Below are 16,587 nucleotides of genomic sequence, written 5' to 3'. Positions count from 1 at the left end.
TCCAAAACCAAACTCCTAAACCAAACTTGCAATCTGTCTTAAACTGCCTGTAATATTGAATCTATATGAGTTTTACCAGAATCAGGTATTTTGGTAAGGTTTACAAATACAAAACTTGGGTTTTACTCATAATGACAGTATAACTGCATTATTTGATATGACAGTCATTCAAACATAACTCATAAACCAAACATGATGAATAGCTAATAATGCCTGGAAAAATGTGTATAAACATAACTCCAAAACCAAACATGCATTACATCTAAAAATGCCTGTAATATTGTATTTATGTGAGTTTTACCAGAATCAGGAATTTTGGTAAGGTTTATAAATACAAAAATTAGGTTTTACTCATAATGACAGTATAACTGCCACCCTCAATATGACGGTTATGTTAACATAACTCCTAAACCACACATGCAAAATGGCTAATAATGCCTGGAGAAATGTATCTTTGTGAATTTTACAGGAAAAAAAATATTTTGTAAGGTTTGATAAGACACAAAATAGTTTTTTTTATTTAATATGTTTGTATAACTGTCATAATAAATGTAAAAGTTATATAAACATAACTCCAATAGCAAACATGCAATCCGTCTAAAAATGCCTGTAATATTGAATCTATGTGAGTTTTACTAGAATCAGGTATTTTGTTAAGGTTTACAAATACAAAAATTAGGTTTTACTGACTATGACAGTATACTGTCACAATCAATCTGACTGTTATTTAAACACAAATTCTAAACCACAGATGCAAAATGGCTAATAATAACTGGAGAAATGTAATTTTGTGAGTTTTACTGGAAAAAAAGGTTTGTATAGACACAGGTTAGTTTTTTTTACTCAATATGATGGAAACATGCTTTATGTCTAAAAAATCCTGCAATATTTTATCCATGTGATTTTTATCAGAATCAGTTATTATGGTAATTTTACAAATACAAAAAATAGGTTTTACTCAATATGACAGTTATTTAAACATAACTCTAAACCAAACATGGTTAATGGCTAATAATGCCTGGAGAAATGTATCTTTGTGAGTTTTACTGGAAAACATTTTTTTTTAAGGTTTATAAAAACACAAGTTAGTTTTTTTTACTCAATATGACAGTATACCTGTAATAATAAATGTAAAAAATATATAAACATAACTCCAAAACCAAACATGCATTATGTTTAAAAATGCCTGTAATTTTGCATCCATGCGAGTTTTACTAAAATCAATTGTTGTAGTAAGGTTTGCAATTACAAAATATTGGTTTTACTTACCATGATAGTATACTGTCACATTCAATTTGACAGTTATTTAAACATAACTACCAAACCACACATGCGAAATGGCTATAATGCCTGGAGAAATGTATCTTTGTGAGATTACTGGAAAAACATATTTTGTAAGGTTTGTAAAGAAACAAATTATTTATTTTTTTACTTAATATGATGAGGTGGTGACTTTTCCAGGGTGTACCCCGCCTTCCGTCCGATTGTAGCTGAGATAGGCTCCAGCGCCCCCCGCTACCCCGAAGGGAATAAGCGGTAGAAAATGGATGGATGGATGGACAGTATAACTGTCATACAAATGTAAAAGTAGTATAAACATAACTCCAAAACCAAACATGCATTATGTCTAAAAATGCCTGTAATATTGTATCCATGTGAGTTTTACTAGATTCAGTTGTTTTTGTAAGTTTTGCAAATACAAAATATTGGTTTTACTCACTATGACAGTATACTGTCACATTCTATCTGCCTGTTATTTAAACATAAATTCTAAACAACGGATGCAAAATGGATAATAATGCCTGGAGAAATGTATTTTTGTGAATTTTACCGGAAAAAATATTTTATAAGGTTTGTATAGACATAAGTTAGTTTGTTTTTACTCAATATGATAGTATAACTGTCTTACTAAATTTGAAAGTTATATAGACATAACTCCAAAACAAAACTTGCAATCTGTCTAAAAATGTCTGTAATATTGAATATATGTGATTTTTACCAGAATCAGGTATTTTGGTAAGGATTACAAATAAAAAAATTAGGTTTTACTCATAATGACGGATAACTGCCACATTCGAAATGACAGTTTTTCTAAACATAACTCCTAAACAAAACATGCTAAATGGCTAATAATGCCTGGAGAAATGTATCTTTGTGAGTTTTACTGGAAAAAAAAAAAAAATCTGTAAGGTTTGTAAAGACACAAGTTAGTTTTTTGTTACTCAAAAAGACAGTATAACTGTCATACTAAATGGAAACGTTATACAAACAGAACTCCAAAACCAAACATGCATTTTGTCTAAAAATGCCTGAAATGATGCATCCATGTGAGTTTTACTCACTATGACAGTATACTGTCACATTCAATCTGAGTTATTTAAACATAACTCCTAAACCACACATTCAAAATGACTAATAATGCCTGGAGAAATGTATCTCTGTGAATTTTTCTGGAAAAAAATATTTTGTAAGGTTTGTTATAACACAAGTTTGTTTTGTTTTTTACTCAATATGACAGCAGTATACTGTCATAGTGAGTAAAACCAATATTTTGTATTTGCAAACCTTACAAAAACAACTGATTCTAGTAAAACTCACATGGACACAAAATTACAGGCATTTTTAGATATAATGCATGTTTGGTTTTGGAGTTAGGTTTATATAACTTTTACATTTAGTATGACAGTTATAATGTCATATTGAGTAAAAAAAATAACTTGTGTCTTTACAAACCTTACTTTTTGTTTTTCCAGTAAAACTCACAAATATACATTTTTCCAAGCATTATTAGCCATTTAGCATGTGTGGTTTAGGAGTTATATTTAAATAACTGCCATATTGAGTGTGGCAGTTATACTGTCATTATGAGTAAAACCTTATTTTTGTATTTGTAAACCTCACCAAAATACCTGATTGTAGTAAAACTCACATAGATACAATATTACAGGCATTTTTAGACATAATGCATGTTTGGTTTTGGAGTTATGTTTAAATAACTTTCATATTTAGTATGACAGTTATACTGTCATATTGAGTAAAAAAAAACTAACTTGTGTCTTTACAAACCTTACAAAATATTTTTATTTTTTTTCAGTAAAACTCACAAAGATACATTTCTCCAGGCCCATCCATTTTCTACCGCTTATTCCCTTTTGGGGTCGCGGGGGGCGCTGGAGCTTATCTCAGCTACAATCGGTCGGAAGGCGGGGTACACCCTGGACAAGTCGCCACCTCATCGCAGGGCCAACACAGATAGACAGACAACATTCACACTCACATTCACACACTAGGGCCAATTTAGTGTTGCCAATCAACCTATCCCCAGGTGCATGTCTTTGGAGGTGGGAGGAAGCCGGAGTACCCGGAGGGAACCCACGCAGTCACGGGGAGAACATGCAAACTCCACACAGAAAGATCCCGAGCCCGGTTTTGAACCCAAGACTACTCAGGACCTTCGTATTGTGAGGCAGATGCACTAACCCCTCTGCCACCGTGACGCCGTGGCATTATTAGTCATTTTGTATGTGTGGTTTAGGAGTTATGTTTAAATAACTGTCAGATTGAATGTGACAACATACTGTCATAGTGAGTAAAACCAATATTTTGTATTTGCAAACCTTAAAAAAACAACTGATTCTAGTAAAACTCACATGGATGCAATGTTACAGGCATTTTTAGACATAATGCATGTTTGGTTTTGGAGTTTTGTTTATATACATTTTACATTTAGTATGACAGTTATACTGTCATATGGAGTAAAAAAAAACTAACTTGTGTCTTTACAAACCTTACAAAATATATATTTTTTTTTTTCAGTAAAACTCACAAAGATGCATTTCTCCAGTCATTATTAGCCATTTAGCATTTTTGTTTTAGGAGTTATGTTTAAATAACTGTCATTTTGAACGTGGCAGTTATACTGTCGTTATGAGTAAAACCTAATTGTTGTATTTGTAAACCTTACCAAAATACCTGATTCTGTTAAAACTCACATAGATTCAATATTACAGGCATTTTTAGACGGATTGCATGTTTGGTTTTGAAGTTATGTTTATATAACTTTCAAATTTATACCATCATATTGAGTAAAAAAAACTAACTTTTGTCCAAACAAACCTTACAAAATATATTTTTTTCCAGTAAAACTCAAAAAAATACATTTCTCCAGGCAGTATTAGCCATTTTGCATCTGTGGTTTAGAATTTATGTTTAAATAACAGTCAGATTGAATGTGACAGTATACTGTCATAGTGAGTAAAACCAAAATGTTGTATTTGTAAACCTTACAAAATCAAATGATTCTACTTAAACTCACTTGGATACAATATTATAGGCATTTTAACCATTAGCATGTTTGGTTTAGGAATTATGTTGAAAAACTCTTTTATTGCTTTTTTCGCATTATATCAGGATTTTAAAAACATCACTGTCATATTGAGCAAAAAAACTACTCTTTGTAATTGCAAGCCTTAAAAAAGCATATGTTTCGAGTAAAACTCACAAGGATGCGTTGTTTTAGGCTTTATTAGCCTTTTTGCATGTGTGGTTAGGAAGTTATGTTTAAATAAATGTCAAATTGATTAGAGAAGTTATACTCTCATTATGAGTAAAACCTAATTTTTGTATTTGTAAACCTTACCAAATTACCTGATTCTGGTAAAACTCACATAGATACAATATTTTAGGCATTTTTAAACATAATGCATGTTTAGTTTTGGAATTATGTAACTTTCATATTTAGTATGAAAGTTATACAGTCATATTGAATTAAAAAAAACTAACTTGCAACTTTGCAAACCTTACAAAATATATTTTTCCTAGTAAAACTAACAAAGACACATGTCTACCGGCTTTATTAGAAATTTTGCATGTTTGGTTTAGGAATTATGTTGAAAAACATTTGTATTGCTTTTTCCGCATTATTAGAGGATTTTAAGAACATTGCTGTCATATTGAGTAAACAACTACTTTTTGTAATTGCAAGCCTTAAAAAAGCATATGTTCGAGTAAAACTCACAAAGATGCATTGTTTTAGGCATTATTAGCATTTTTGCATGTGAGGTTAGGAAGTTATGTTTAAATAATGCATGTTTGGTTTTGGAGTTTTGTTTATATACATTTTACATTTAGTATGACAGTTATACTGTCATATGGAGTAAAAAAAAAACTAACTTGTGTCTTTACAAACCTTACAAAATATTTTTTTTTTTTTCAGTAAAACTCACAAAGATGCATTTCTCCAGTCATTATTAGCCATTTAGCATTTTTGTTTTAGGAGTTATGTTTAAATAACTGTCATTTTGAATGTGGCAGTTATCCGTCATTATGAGTAAAACCTAATTTTTGTATTTGTAAACCTTACCAAAATACCTGATTCTAATAAAACTAACATAGATTCAATATTACAGGCATTTTTAGACGGATTGCATGTTTGGTTTTGGAGTTATGTTTATATAACTTTAATATTTAGTATGACATTTATATTGTCATATTAAGTAAAAAAGAACTAACTTTACAAACCTTACAAAATATATTTTTTTCCCATTAAAACTCACAAAGATACATTTCTCCAGGCATTATTAACCAATTTGCATGTGTGGTTTAGGAGTTATGTTTAAATCTAACAATACAAAACACAACAAAACAAGATGGCGGAGTAGAGCACGTCAAAAACTGAAGCTCCCCTGTGCATGCTCTAAAAAACTCTAAGCTACTTGGATTTCTGCCATAATTTTTTCTTTTACGAACAACGCTTTCCTTATTTGTTGCACACCCGTTACAAAAGTTTAATGAAAAGGGCAACAATGGAGTCGGGATCGTCCTCGTCTCAAACACCTGTCGTCACTGAGGCCTATCTTGAGACTTTACTCAGGAAATTTTTCAATGAGGCTGAGGATAGATCCCAAAAGCTATTCCAGCGATTGGAGGATCGATAGGTAACACCTAACGTTAGCGTAACGTTACTCTATGGTTCTCGTTTGGTTATGCAAGATGAGAACATTCTAAGAACATTCTCAGAACATATCATAACCTATCTGACACACAAAATATTTGCCTGCAATGGAAACAGCGACCGTTAGGCTTTTCGAAATGTTTTTTTTCGCAAATTTACTTTATATACATTATGTAGTAACGTTTCCCTAACGTTCCGCGAACGTGTTGTGTTTTTCGAACAATCTGACGTCAGCTGAGCTGAGTCAAGGCTGCACGCATGCGCGTAGAAGCTTCCGTGAGACAAAGACGAAGCTCGACAACGCTGCAAATTCCAGAATCCCGATACTCAGGCAATACGGTGCGCCATCCATTGATCACATGTAAGTAGATAGAAAGAGTGAAATATGAAGTGTAACGGAGTTAAAATACACCTTTGTTATTTATTATATTTTGTTTGTGAATTTTATCTCCAAATAGTTATCTTGTCTGCTCGCCTATGAGAGGGCGGTTTGATATCTTTTTGTCCCTCCTGAGCTCCTGTAGTTCTCCTGGGTTGTGTAGCCCCTCCCTTCTCCCCTCACAGAAAAGTTCCACATGGTTGAGGGTGAGTCTTGGTTGGACGGTCCCACCGACCTTTTCCTTGTTTTTCGGTAGAAATTAGGTCTTTAATTAATGAATGTGTGTACCAAGAATGTGAATATGTTTACCTGTGTTGTCCTCTAGTTTTAAGTTCAGATTACAGGTAACATTACATCGCTAACATTGGCGCCAAACGGCCGCTCTTTGTTGTATGAGACTTGTTCAGTGTGTGCGTGCGTGCGTGCCTACAAGTGTAGGTAATGAGACTTGTTCAGTGTGTGCGTGCGTGTGTGCGTGCCTACATGTGTAGGTAATGAGACTTGATCAGTGTGTGCGTGCGTGCCTACAAGTGTAGGTAATGAGACTTGTTCAGTGTGTGCGTGCGTGCGTGTGTGCGTGCCTACATGTGTAGGTAATGAGACTTGATCAGTGTGTGCGTGCGTGCGTGCGTGCCTACAAGTGTAGGTAATGAGACTTGTTCAGTGTGTGCATGCGTGCGTGCGTGCCTACAAGTGTAGGTAATGAGACTTGTTCAGTGTGTGCGTGCGTGTGTGCGTGCCTACATGTGTAGGTAATGAGACTTGATCAGTGTGTGCGTGCGTGCGTGTGTGCCTACAAGTGTAGGTAATGAGACTTGTTCAGTGTGTGTGTGCGTGCGTGTTTGTGTGTGCGTGTGTGTGTGCTTACGTGCGTAGGTAACCGTGTTATTCTGTGTGTTTAGGCGTAAGCCAAAGAAAGACGGGATACCGACATTGTCTGATTGTCGCCCCGCAGGTTTGTGGTTTTATTTTATTTCCTAAGGTGTTAATTATAGCAAATGTTGCATGTTTTGTTCTGCCACAGAATGGTGCTTAGAATATACATTTCAATATTTTACAGACTGTTTGTATCTGTCTTTTTCATTGTAAATGGTTAAAGATGTATATGTGACAGAAAAGTTCCACATGGTTGAGGGCGTAAGCCAAAGAAAGACGGGATACCGACATTGTCTGATTGTCGCCCCGCAGGTTGGAAGAAAAATAAATGAAGCTGAGAACAGTGGAAAAGTCTCATCATTGTGCCGACCCAGAACAGTTACAGAAGCACGTTTTTGTGTAACAATTTCTACCCTACATGATTAATTTCAGACCATTTTACGGTTTTAGCGTTGTGTCAAATGCGCGCCATGCTCAACTGCCGGCACCATATAAACTAGCATGCATTTCTCGTGCATATTGGCTGTTATATAGTTTCCAAATACCAACGAATGACTTCTGAAGAAGGGTGGATCTATCTGTAGCCTAGTTAAACAATAATTTGCCCCGTCAGTGTCATATTTTGAGGTCCATATGGCACGAATGTTGCCTGAACGTTCTGTTAAACATTATCACAATTTCAGAAGGGTTAAAACCATTAAAAATCAGTTCCCAGTGGCTTATTTTATTTTTCGAAGTTTTTTTCAAAATGTTACCCATTACGCAATATCCCTAAAAAAATGTTATATACACCCGTCCATTTTCCTGTGACGTCACAATACAAACAAACATGGCGGATAGAACAGCAAGATATAGCGACATTAGCTCGGATTCAGACTCGGATTTCAGGGGTTTACGCGATTCAACAGATTACGCATGTATTGAAACTGATGGTTGTAGTGTGGAGGCAGGTAGCGAAAACCAAATTGAAGAAGAAACTGAAGCTATTGAGCATTGCCAACCTTGAGACCTCCGATTTCGGGAGGTGGCGGGTGGGGCGGGGCGTGGTTAAGAGGGGAGGAGTATATTGACAGCTAGAATTCACCAAGTCAAGTATTTCATACATATTATATATATATATATATATATATATATATATATCTACATCCTGAAAATATGCAAACAAAACTGTGTTTAGATAATTGACACTTCAAACTTGCATAGATAAATATTAAGGAATATAACATAACTTGGCTTCTGAGAGTTTCAAAATGTAATGAATAAAATGCTAAAGTTGTTGATAAACAAGCTATTATTTTAATAATTAAATATGGTAATTTTAAATGAATTATTATGATAATTTAAAATCAATTATTTCAAATATGTTTATTTTAATGTATAATTCTATGGTTGGATGTAATAAGGAGTCACAAAAAAATACAAATAAAAATACAATTAATTTGGATGTTTTTAGCAAAATATAGTAAAAATGTGGGCGATAATAGGGCAACCCATTTTCCTTGTTTTTTTTTTTATAGAATAAACAACACAATGAAGAAGTTTCAACAGAGGGCTTATAAGCCTAGATGGGCTGCCACAACTAGGCATTTGAAGAAGCAATGCCGACAGTCAACTTTAGAATTAGAGAGTGATGATAGCGAGCAAGAGAATGACACGACAATCTTTACAACTCCAGAAACAGTGACAACCCTTCAGTACATGGATGCTGCGGAGACTGCTTCCTGCACTGCCGCGGGTGCTGACAATGCCACCTACAGTGGCCCTGATAGTGATGAGCCTGATGAAAATGATGCTGATTGGAGACTAATCGACCATCATGTCACCTTGTCATCTGATTCAGAAAATGAGAGTGATAGTAACTGCTTTGAAGATATTTTGAGGTCTGGATTATTTTATCGTCAGAATAGCTTCTGCTATTGCCCAAAGCCAAATCCTACCCACTCCTGAATCCGGAGAGCTGAGATTCCTGACAAAGAAGTCTGGGCTAGGCTGCCAATTCGGGTTTTCAGGAAAACATTGACTGGTAAGGGAATATTGTCAAAGTCATATCATGTATATCTTAAACAACATAATTCATCTTGAGTCATCAGCATACTTTGAAATTTTGCAGAAGACTTTGACAAGGCCCTTCAATATAAAAACAAGCTGAAATGTTTTCGAGCCCAGAGGAAGAAGAAATGTCAACCAAATGGAGCCACATCACCTCTGAACGTTATAGAAACGATGAGGAAGATGTGTTTGATGCTGACGGTTAGTCACTTTTCAAAGACTGTTTACTTACAATACTCAAACACTACTTAGTGGTGCATAAATGTTATTGTCTTCGTTGGTTTAGGCGAAGAGGAAATTCGGCCAAAAAAGAAGTGCAGAAAAGAGAAATTACAGATCCTCATCCAGGCACCCCCACTGCCAGTGCTCCCACCATTGAACTTTCCAAACTCCAGCGAGTACCAGACCACTTCAGCCAGTACCAGCCAATACTACACCACTCCAAGGCATCCAGGCCGACCTCACAGCCCAGCGAGAATCAGCACTTACAGGCTCAGTCCAGACAGGAATCATGCATCTAGCTCAAGCCAGTACCAAACCACTCCAGCCAGTATGAGTCAGTACCAGACCACTCCAAGAAGCAGCAGGAATGCCCTTGAAAGTGAACGTTAGTTGGCTTTTTAACTGTTGATAGGTGGTGTTAAACAGGCTGTTACAACGGGCAGTAATACGAATTACCTCTTTGACTTTTGTTGTCTTTGCAGTTTTCCAGTTAAACATGAAAGTTCAAAAACTAGTTGAGAACCAGGGAGAACTGATGCGCATGCTGAGAGGGCTGGCAGCACAGTCTGTGGGGCCAGAAGCTGTGGATGTTCAAGATCTCATTGAGAAGCCTTTCGAGACTCTTGAGCAGCTTAAGACCTTCAGTGAACAGCTCGACACTGATCTTCTGCTCAGAAAGCAGCTGGTAATTAGTTTTAATTCCCCATTGCAAAATTATTTTGTTTAGTTATCAAAAAACATGTTCTAATCAAGTACAATATTGTTGTTTATTTATTTGTATAGGTGAAAGCTCTTACTGCTCTTGGTGGGCAGAATTTGGCAGACACAGTGAGGACAATGCTGAGGAAAATTGCCACAAACAAAGTCCTGGAGCAGCTTGGTCTCCGTGGAAAGACAGGCAAAGTGGCATTTGAGGACTTGCCCTTTTACAGAATAATAATAAGTAATTGTTAATAATAGGTTTGCATCTTTGAACATGTTGCATGTATGCTCACAAGGTCGATCTAGCTGTTATTATTACGGTATTTATTCTAAAGGGAATTCTAAATTGTGCTGGTGATTCCAGAGGCATGCAGGGGTGTTCACAAACAGACGACCACAGCTGAAGTAGATTGTGAGCTTGGAGAGGTCCTGAAACTGGCCACTTTTCGAAAGGGAGGTTCAAAGTTTGAGGTACGGAGAATTATGATAAGATATCCCAATTTTGAATTCCATTTTATTGAAGTTCCACTGCATGTCTTTTAAATTTGAAATTATAACTACTTGCAGGAGAAGAGGAGGAATTAAGAGGAAGCGACGGCGAAGAAGGGCAAAGGGAGGTGTACAAAGGAAATGGACAGTGAGATGAGTGACCAGGTAAATGATAAAGTAATTATGCCAATGTTTTAAATCAATTCATGAAGATCCCAGTTCTGTGTTGAATTTGCAATTATAAACACTCGATTGTATTGTACATATGTCCCGGCAAGAAATCTGCGTTCAAAGAACTCCGGCTTATTATTGATACCCAGAGCCCCAAAAAAGTCTGCGGGCTATAGAGCGTTTTCTATTCAGGCTCCAGTACTATGGAATGCCCTCCCGGTAACAATTAGAGATGCTACCTCAGTAGAAGCATTTAAGTCCCATCTTAAAACTCATTTGTATACTCTAGCCTTTAAATAGACCCCCCTTTTAGACCAGTTGATCTGCCGTTTCTTTTTTCTCCTCTGCTCCCCTCTTCCTTGTGGAGGGGGGGGGGGGGGGGGGGGGGGGGGCACAGGTCCGGTGGCCATGGATGAAGTGCTGGCTGTCCAGAGTCGGGACCCGTGGTGGGCCGCTTGCCTGTGCATCGGCTGGGAACATCTCTGCGCTGCTGACCCGTCTCCGCTCGGGATGTGTACAAAGGAATAGGACAGTGATATGAGTGACCAGGTAAATGATAAAGTAATTATGCCAATGTTTTAAATCAATTCATGAAGATCCCAGTTCTGTGTTGAATTTGCAATTATAAACACTTGCAGGAAGCGACGGCGAAGAAGGGCAAAGGGAGGTGTACAAAGGAATAGGACAGTGATATGAGTGACCAGGTAAATGATAAAGTAATTATGCCAATGTTTTAAATCAATTCATGAAGATCCCAGTTCTGTGTTGAATTTGCAATTATAAACACTTGCAGGAAGCGACGGCGAAGAAGGGCAAAGGGAGGTGTACAAAGGGAATGGACAGTGAGATGAGTGACCAGGTAAATGATAAAGTAATTATGCCAATGTTTTAATTCAATTCATAAAGATCCCAGTTCTGTGTTGAATTTGCAATTATAAATACTTGCAGGAAGTGAAGAAGAAGAAAACAGGGAAAGGGAAAAGAACCAAGCAAACGCCAGTGAGACCAGTGAGCATTGAGCAGGTAAACAAGGAGTAAATTATGCCATGTTTTAATTTAATTCAATTCATCTACATTCCAGTGCTGTCTTTGTTGTATTTGTGAATATCTATAATTATTTACTTCCAGGAAGAGAACCAACAAGAAGGGGCAGGAGTACACTGACGCGCACGACCAAGACCACAGCATTCCATTTCTATTGTATTATAATTATCACTAATAAAGAATTATTGTTGAATTTTCTGTTTGAGTGTCAGTCCTGACAAGATAGATAGCACAAAAACAGACGTAAATACCACTGCATTCCATTTCTATTGTATTATAATTATCACTAATAAAGAATTATTGTTGAATTTTGTGTTTGAGTGTTAGTCCTGACAATATAGAGCAAAAACAGACGAAAATAGCATGTTCCTAAACAGTTCCCTAAACGTTCTTGCCAAACGTTCTTGGCTAACGTTCTGCTAACCAAGCAAGAACTCCACAACCTAACGTTCTTTGAACGTTACAAACTAACGTTCCCATAACAATGCCACTACGTTCTCCTAACGTTCTCATAACGTTCGCGTGTTAAGCGAAATGGATCCAGATAGAAATGCTCCTCAAAACACCAACAATGATTGTTTATATTATACTGACGTCACATTTGATAAAACATTTATGCAAGATAAAAACATATCTCTAGTACATTTTAATAGCAGGAGTCTATACTCTCATTTTGATGATATCCAGGACTATTTGAATCAGTTCAAATCTCCATTTAATATTATAGGTATTTCAGAGACATGGATGAATGAGAATACAAGTAATGATTTTGAATTAAATGGGTATAAAATGTTTTGCACCAACCGTAAAAATAAGAGAGGAGGAGGTGTGGCTCTGTATGTGGACAAAAATATCAGCTGTAGTATTGTAACTGATATGTGTTTAACTGTTGAGGAACTCTTCGAATGCGTCACTGTAGAATTATCATTTTCAAATAGGAAACACATTATTGTAAGCTGCATTTATAGAACACCAGGATCCGACTTAAAAATATTTAATGAATGGATGGAAAAATTATTTAAGAGAAACAAAAAATATATAGTATGTGGTGACTTTAATATCAACCTTTTGAATCCTAATAAACACAAACACACAGCAAAATTTATTGACACCATGTTCTCCATGGGCTTATTCCCACTGATCACACGACCCACTAGAATCACAACACACAGCACGACACTTATTGACAACATATTTTGTAACATTGTAGATCAGACTGTAACTGGAGGCTTGTTAGTGAGTGACGTCAGTGATCATTTACCCGTGTTCATGGTGTACAATATTAACTGCAAAACATCCAAACCTGTAAATAGTGAATATTATCGTAGAGACACAACAGAAAGATCATTAACAGCACTAAAGAATGATTTAGCGAAACACAACTGGGATTCTGTTTTTCAAACGTCAGATATAAATGCAGCTTATAATTTATTTCATGACATTTTTTTCTCACTTTATGATACACACTGCCCCATCAAAAAATGCACTATAACTAACTCCACAAAAACTCCATGGATAACTAAAGGGCTTGCGAACGCTTGCAAAAAGAAACATTATTTATATAGGACTTTTTTTAGGCATCAAACCATAGAAACAGAACAAAAGTACAAAACATATAAAAATAAATTAACCAGCATATTAAGAGCAAGCAGAAAAGAATACACCACCAAACTATTAATCCAAAAGAAAAGTGATATAAAGGGAATTTGGAAGGTATTAAATACAATTATTGGGCATGGTTCAAACAGTCCTTGTTATCCAGAGTTTTTTGTTGAGAGCGACCAAATCATAAGTGACAAGAAGATGATTGCTGACGGCTTCAATATGTTTTTTGTTAAAGTTGGGCCTGAGCTGGCAAAAAAAATCCCAATTAATGATGTACAGCCTATGGAACTTATTGGAAAAAATCCTTACTCGATGTTCCTTACTCCGACTGTCGAAAAGGAAGTTTTAGAGATTATTCAGAAAAGCAAGAACAAAACATCACGTGACATTTATGACCTCGACATGAATGTAGCGGAAGAAATCATCAAACCATTCACATACATCTGCAATTTATCTTTTCAACTTGGACAATTTCCTTCACAAATGAAACTCTCAAAAGTCATCCCCATCTTCAAATCTGGAGACAAACACCACTTCACAAATTACCGGCCCGTCTCCCTTCTGCCACAGTTGTCAAAAATTTTGGAAAAATTATTTGATAATAGACTTCGTGGCTTCTTTGAAAAACACACATTATTATCTGATTGTCAATATGGGTTCCGACAAAATAGGTCAACTTCATTAGCTTTAAGTGATCTAATAGAGAACATTACTAATGGTATCGAGAAAAACAAATTTGTTTTAGGAATTTTTATTGACCTGCAAAAGGCTTTCGATACCATTGACCACCAGATTTTGGTAAACAAACTGGAAAACTATGGCATAAGGGGAGTGGCAGGGAAATGGCTGAAGAGCTACTTGAATGAGAGACAGCAGATTGTTCAGATCGACCAACATCAATCTACACTCATGAACATAACCTGTGGAGTCCCCCAGGGGTCGATACTGGGACCCACCCTATTTATAATGTATATCAATGAAATATGTAAAGTATCAACACTGCTGAAGTTCATCCTCTTTGCTGACGACACAACCATTACATGTGCAGGTGACGACCTGAAGCAACTTCTGGCCTCTGTAACTGAGGAGATGATCAAGTTAAAAACTTGGTTTAATACCAACAAATTGTCTCTCAATTTAAAGAAGACCAAAATCATGCTCTTTAGCAATCGCAAAAGTGAAATACCCATCAGGATTGTTATTGATGATACACCAATAGAATATGTTCAACAAAATTCATTCTTAGGAGTGGTAATAGATGAAAATATATCATGGAAGCCTCATATAAATTACCTGAGGACAAAAGTTGCTAAATGTGTTGGAATGATGAGGAGATCATGTCATTTATTGAACACCAATGCTCTGCTTTTATTGTATCATTCATTTATTATGTCATATCTAAACTATTGTTTTGAAGTCTGGGGAAATTGTTATAAATCCCATCTACAGCCTTTAGTCACTCTGCAGAAAAAGGCCATTAGGATTGTGTCCAATGTTCACTACAGACATCATTCAAATCCACTATTCATGGAGTTAAAGCAACTTAAACTGCACGATGTGATCAATTTTAAAACTGCTCAAATTATGTTTAGGGCATCCCAAAACTCTCTACCATCCAATATACAAAACCTATTCCAGGATAGAGATGCTCATCATAGTTACAGTCTAAGAGGAAACAACAAATTATATTTGCCTAAATTTAGAACAACTTTAAAATCAATGTGCATTTCAGTGCGTGGAGTCAGTCTGTGGAACAACTTAGGGGACGAGTTAAAAACCTGTTCTAACATGATTACATTTAAAAGACTGTTTAAAAAAGAAGTACTGAAGAAGTACGAGGAGGAAAGAGAGTGATGCCCTCAGCACAGAGCGATGGGAGAGAGGTGTATGGTCAGAGAGTGTTTGGGCCTGTGTGTGTGTGTGTGTGTGTGTGTGTGTGTGTGTGTGTGTGTGTGTGTGTGTGTGTGTGTGTGTGTGTGTGTGTGTGTGTGTGTGTGTGTGTGTGTGTGTGTGTGTGTGTGTGTTTGTCTCGTCTTGTCTTGTTTTATAGTAACAGTGGTACTATTGTATTGTTAGTGTACAGGAGCTTTTCTTGTTTTTGTTTGTATAGTATTGTTCTTGTATTATATTGTTTATGTTAAATGTGGAATGAGTGAGAGGGGTTGGGATATTATAAGCATCTGCTTCATCCAACCCCTTTTCAAGCCTTGCATAAATGTCCCTGCCAAAATGTTTAAAAAAAAAAAGTGTGTGTTGTTGTACTGTGCAGGTTTGAAATAAATAATTCAATCAATCAATCAAAATAACTGTCAGATTGAATGTGACAGTATACTGTCATAGTGAGTAAAACCAGTATTTTGTATTTGCAAAACTTACAAAAACAACTTATTCTAGTGAAACTCACATGGATACAATATTACAGGCATTTTTAGACATAATGCATGTTTGGTTTTGGAGATATATTTATATAACCTTCACATTTAGTACGACAGTATTAATGTCGTATTGAGTAAAAAAAAAAACTATTTTTTCAGGCATTATTAACCATTTTGCATGAGTGGTTTAGGAGTTATGTTTACATAACTGTCATTTTGAATGAGGCAGTTATACTGTCTATATGAGTAAAACCTAATTTTTGTATATGTAAACCTTACCAAAATACCTGATTCTGGTTAAACTCACATAGATACAATATAACAATAATTTTCAGACAAAATGCATGTTTGGTTTTGGAGTTATGTTTATATAACTTTTATATTTAGTATGACAGTTATACCATCATATTGAGTAAAAAAAAACTAACTTGTGTCTTTATAAACCTTACAAATTATTTTTTTTTCAGTAAAAGTCACAAAGATTCCTTTCTCTAGGCATTATTAGCCATTTAGCATGTTTGGTTTAGGAGTTATGTTTAAATAACAGTCATATTGAGTGTGGCACTTATAATGTCACTATCAGTAAAACCTTTTTTTTTTGATTTGTCAACCTTACCAAAATACCTCATTTTGGTAAAACTCACATAGATTCAATATTACAGACATTTTAAGACGGATTGAAAGTTTGGTTTTGGAGTCATGTTTATATATTTTCTGCATGT

General features: G+C 35.7%; 1 protein-coding gene across 5 annotated transcripts; it reads left to right on the top strand.

Moving 5' to 3' along the window:
• Nucleotides 1-8,790: 8,790 nt before the first annotated feature.
• On the top strand, nucleotides 8,791-12,078 carry LOC133612317 (uncharacterized). Of its 5 annotated transcripts, XM_061969620.2 has the most exons (11): nucleotides 8,794-9,231; nucleotides 9,319-9,458; nucleotides 9,544-9,864; nucleotides 9,962-10,164; nucleotides 10,263-10,422; nucleotides 10,546-10,652; nucleotides 10,749-10,835; nucleotides 11,480-11,545; nucleotides 11,635-11,700; nucleotides 11,790-11,864; nucleotides 11,970-12,078. In XM_061969620.2, the coding sequence occupies exons 2-7, from the start codon at nucleotides 9,359-9,361 to the stop codon at nucleotides 10,764-10,766; spliced, it is 909 nt and encodes a 302-aa protein (XP_061825604.1). In that variant the 5' UTR covers nucleotides 8,794-9,231; nucleotides 9,319-9,358; the 3' UTR covers nucleotides 10,767-10,835; nucleotides 11,480-11,545; nucleotides 11,635-11,700; nucleotides 11,790-11,864; nucleotides 11,970-12,078. The 5 variants fall into 5 exon arrangements, with proteins under 5 accessions (XP_061825608.1, XP_061825609.1, XP_061825610.1 ...); XM_061969624.2 differs by lacking the exon at nucleotides 10,546-10,652 and having other exon boundaries at nucleotides 8,791-9,231; XM_061969621.2 differs by lacking the exon at nucleotides 11,480-11,545.
• The last annotated feature ends 4,509 nt before the right edge of the window (nucleotides 12,079-16,587 follow it).

This window comes from Nerophis lumbriciformis, linkage group LG10, assembly GCF_033978685.3.
Source record: "Nerophis lumbriciformis linkage group LG10, RoL_Nlum_v2.1, whole genome shotgun sequence".
Classification (NCBI taxonomy): Eukaryota; Metazoa; Chordata; class Actinopteri; order Syngnathiformes; family Syngnathidae; genus Nerophis; species Nerophis lumbriciformis.
The sequence above is the reverse complement of the archived record's forward strand: the minus strand, read 5'-3'. Positions and strand labels throughout refer to the sequence as shown.

Coding starts and splice junctions, on each gene's coding strand:
- LOC133612317 (XM_061969621.2), top strand. CDS start 9,359: ATGTTTTCGAGCCCAGAGGAAGAAGAAATGTCAACCAAATGGAGCCAC. Junction 9,865..9,961: donor GAATGCCCTTGAAAGTGAAC/GTTAGTTGGCTT, acceptor TTGTCTTTGCAG/TTTTCCAGTTAAACATGAAA. Junction 10,423..10,545: donor CTTTTACAGAATAATAATAA/GTAATTGTTAAT, acceptor TGGTGATTCCAG/AGGCATGCAGGGGTGTTCAC.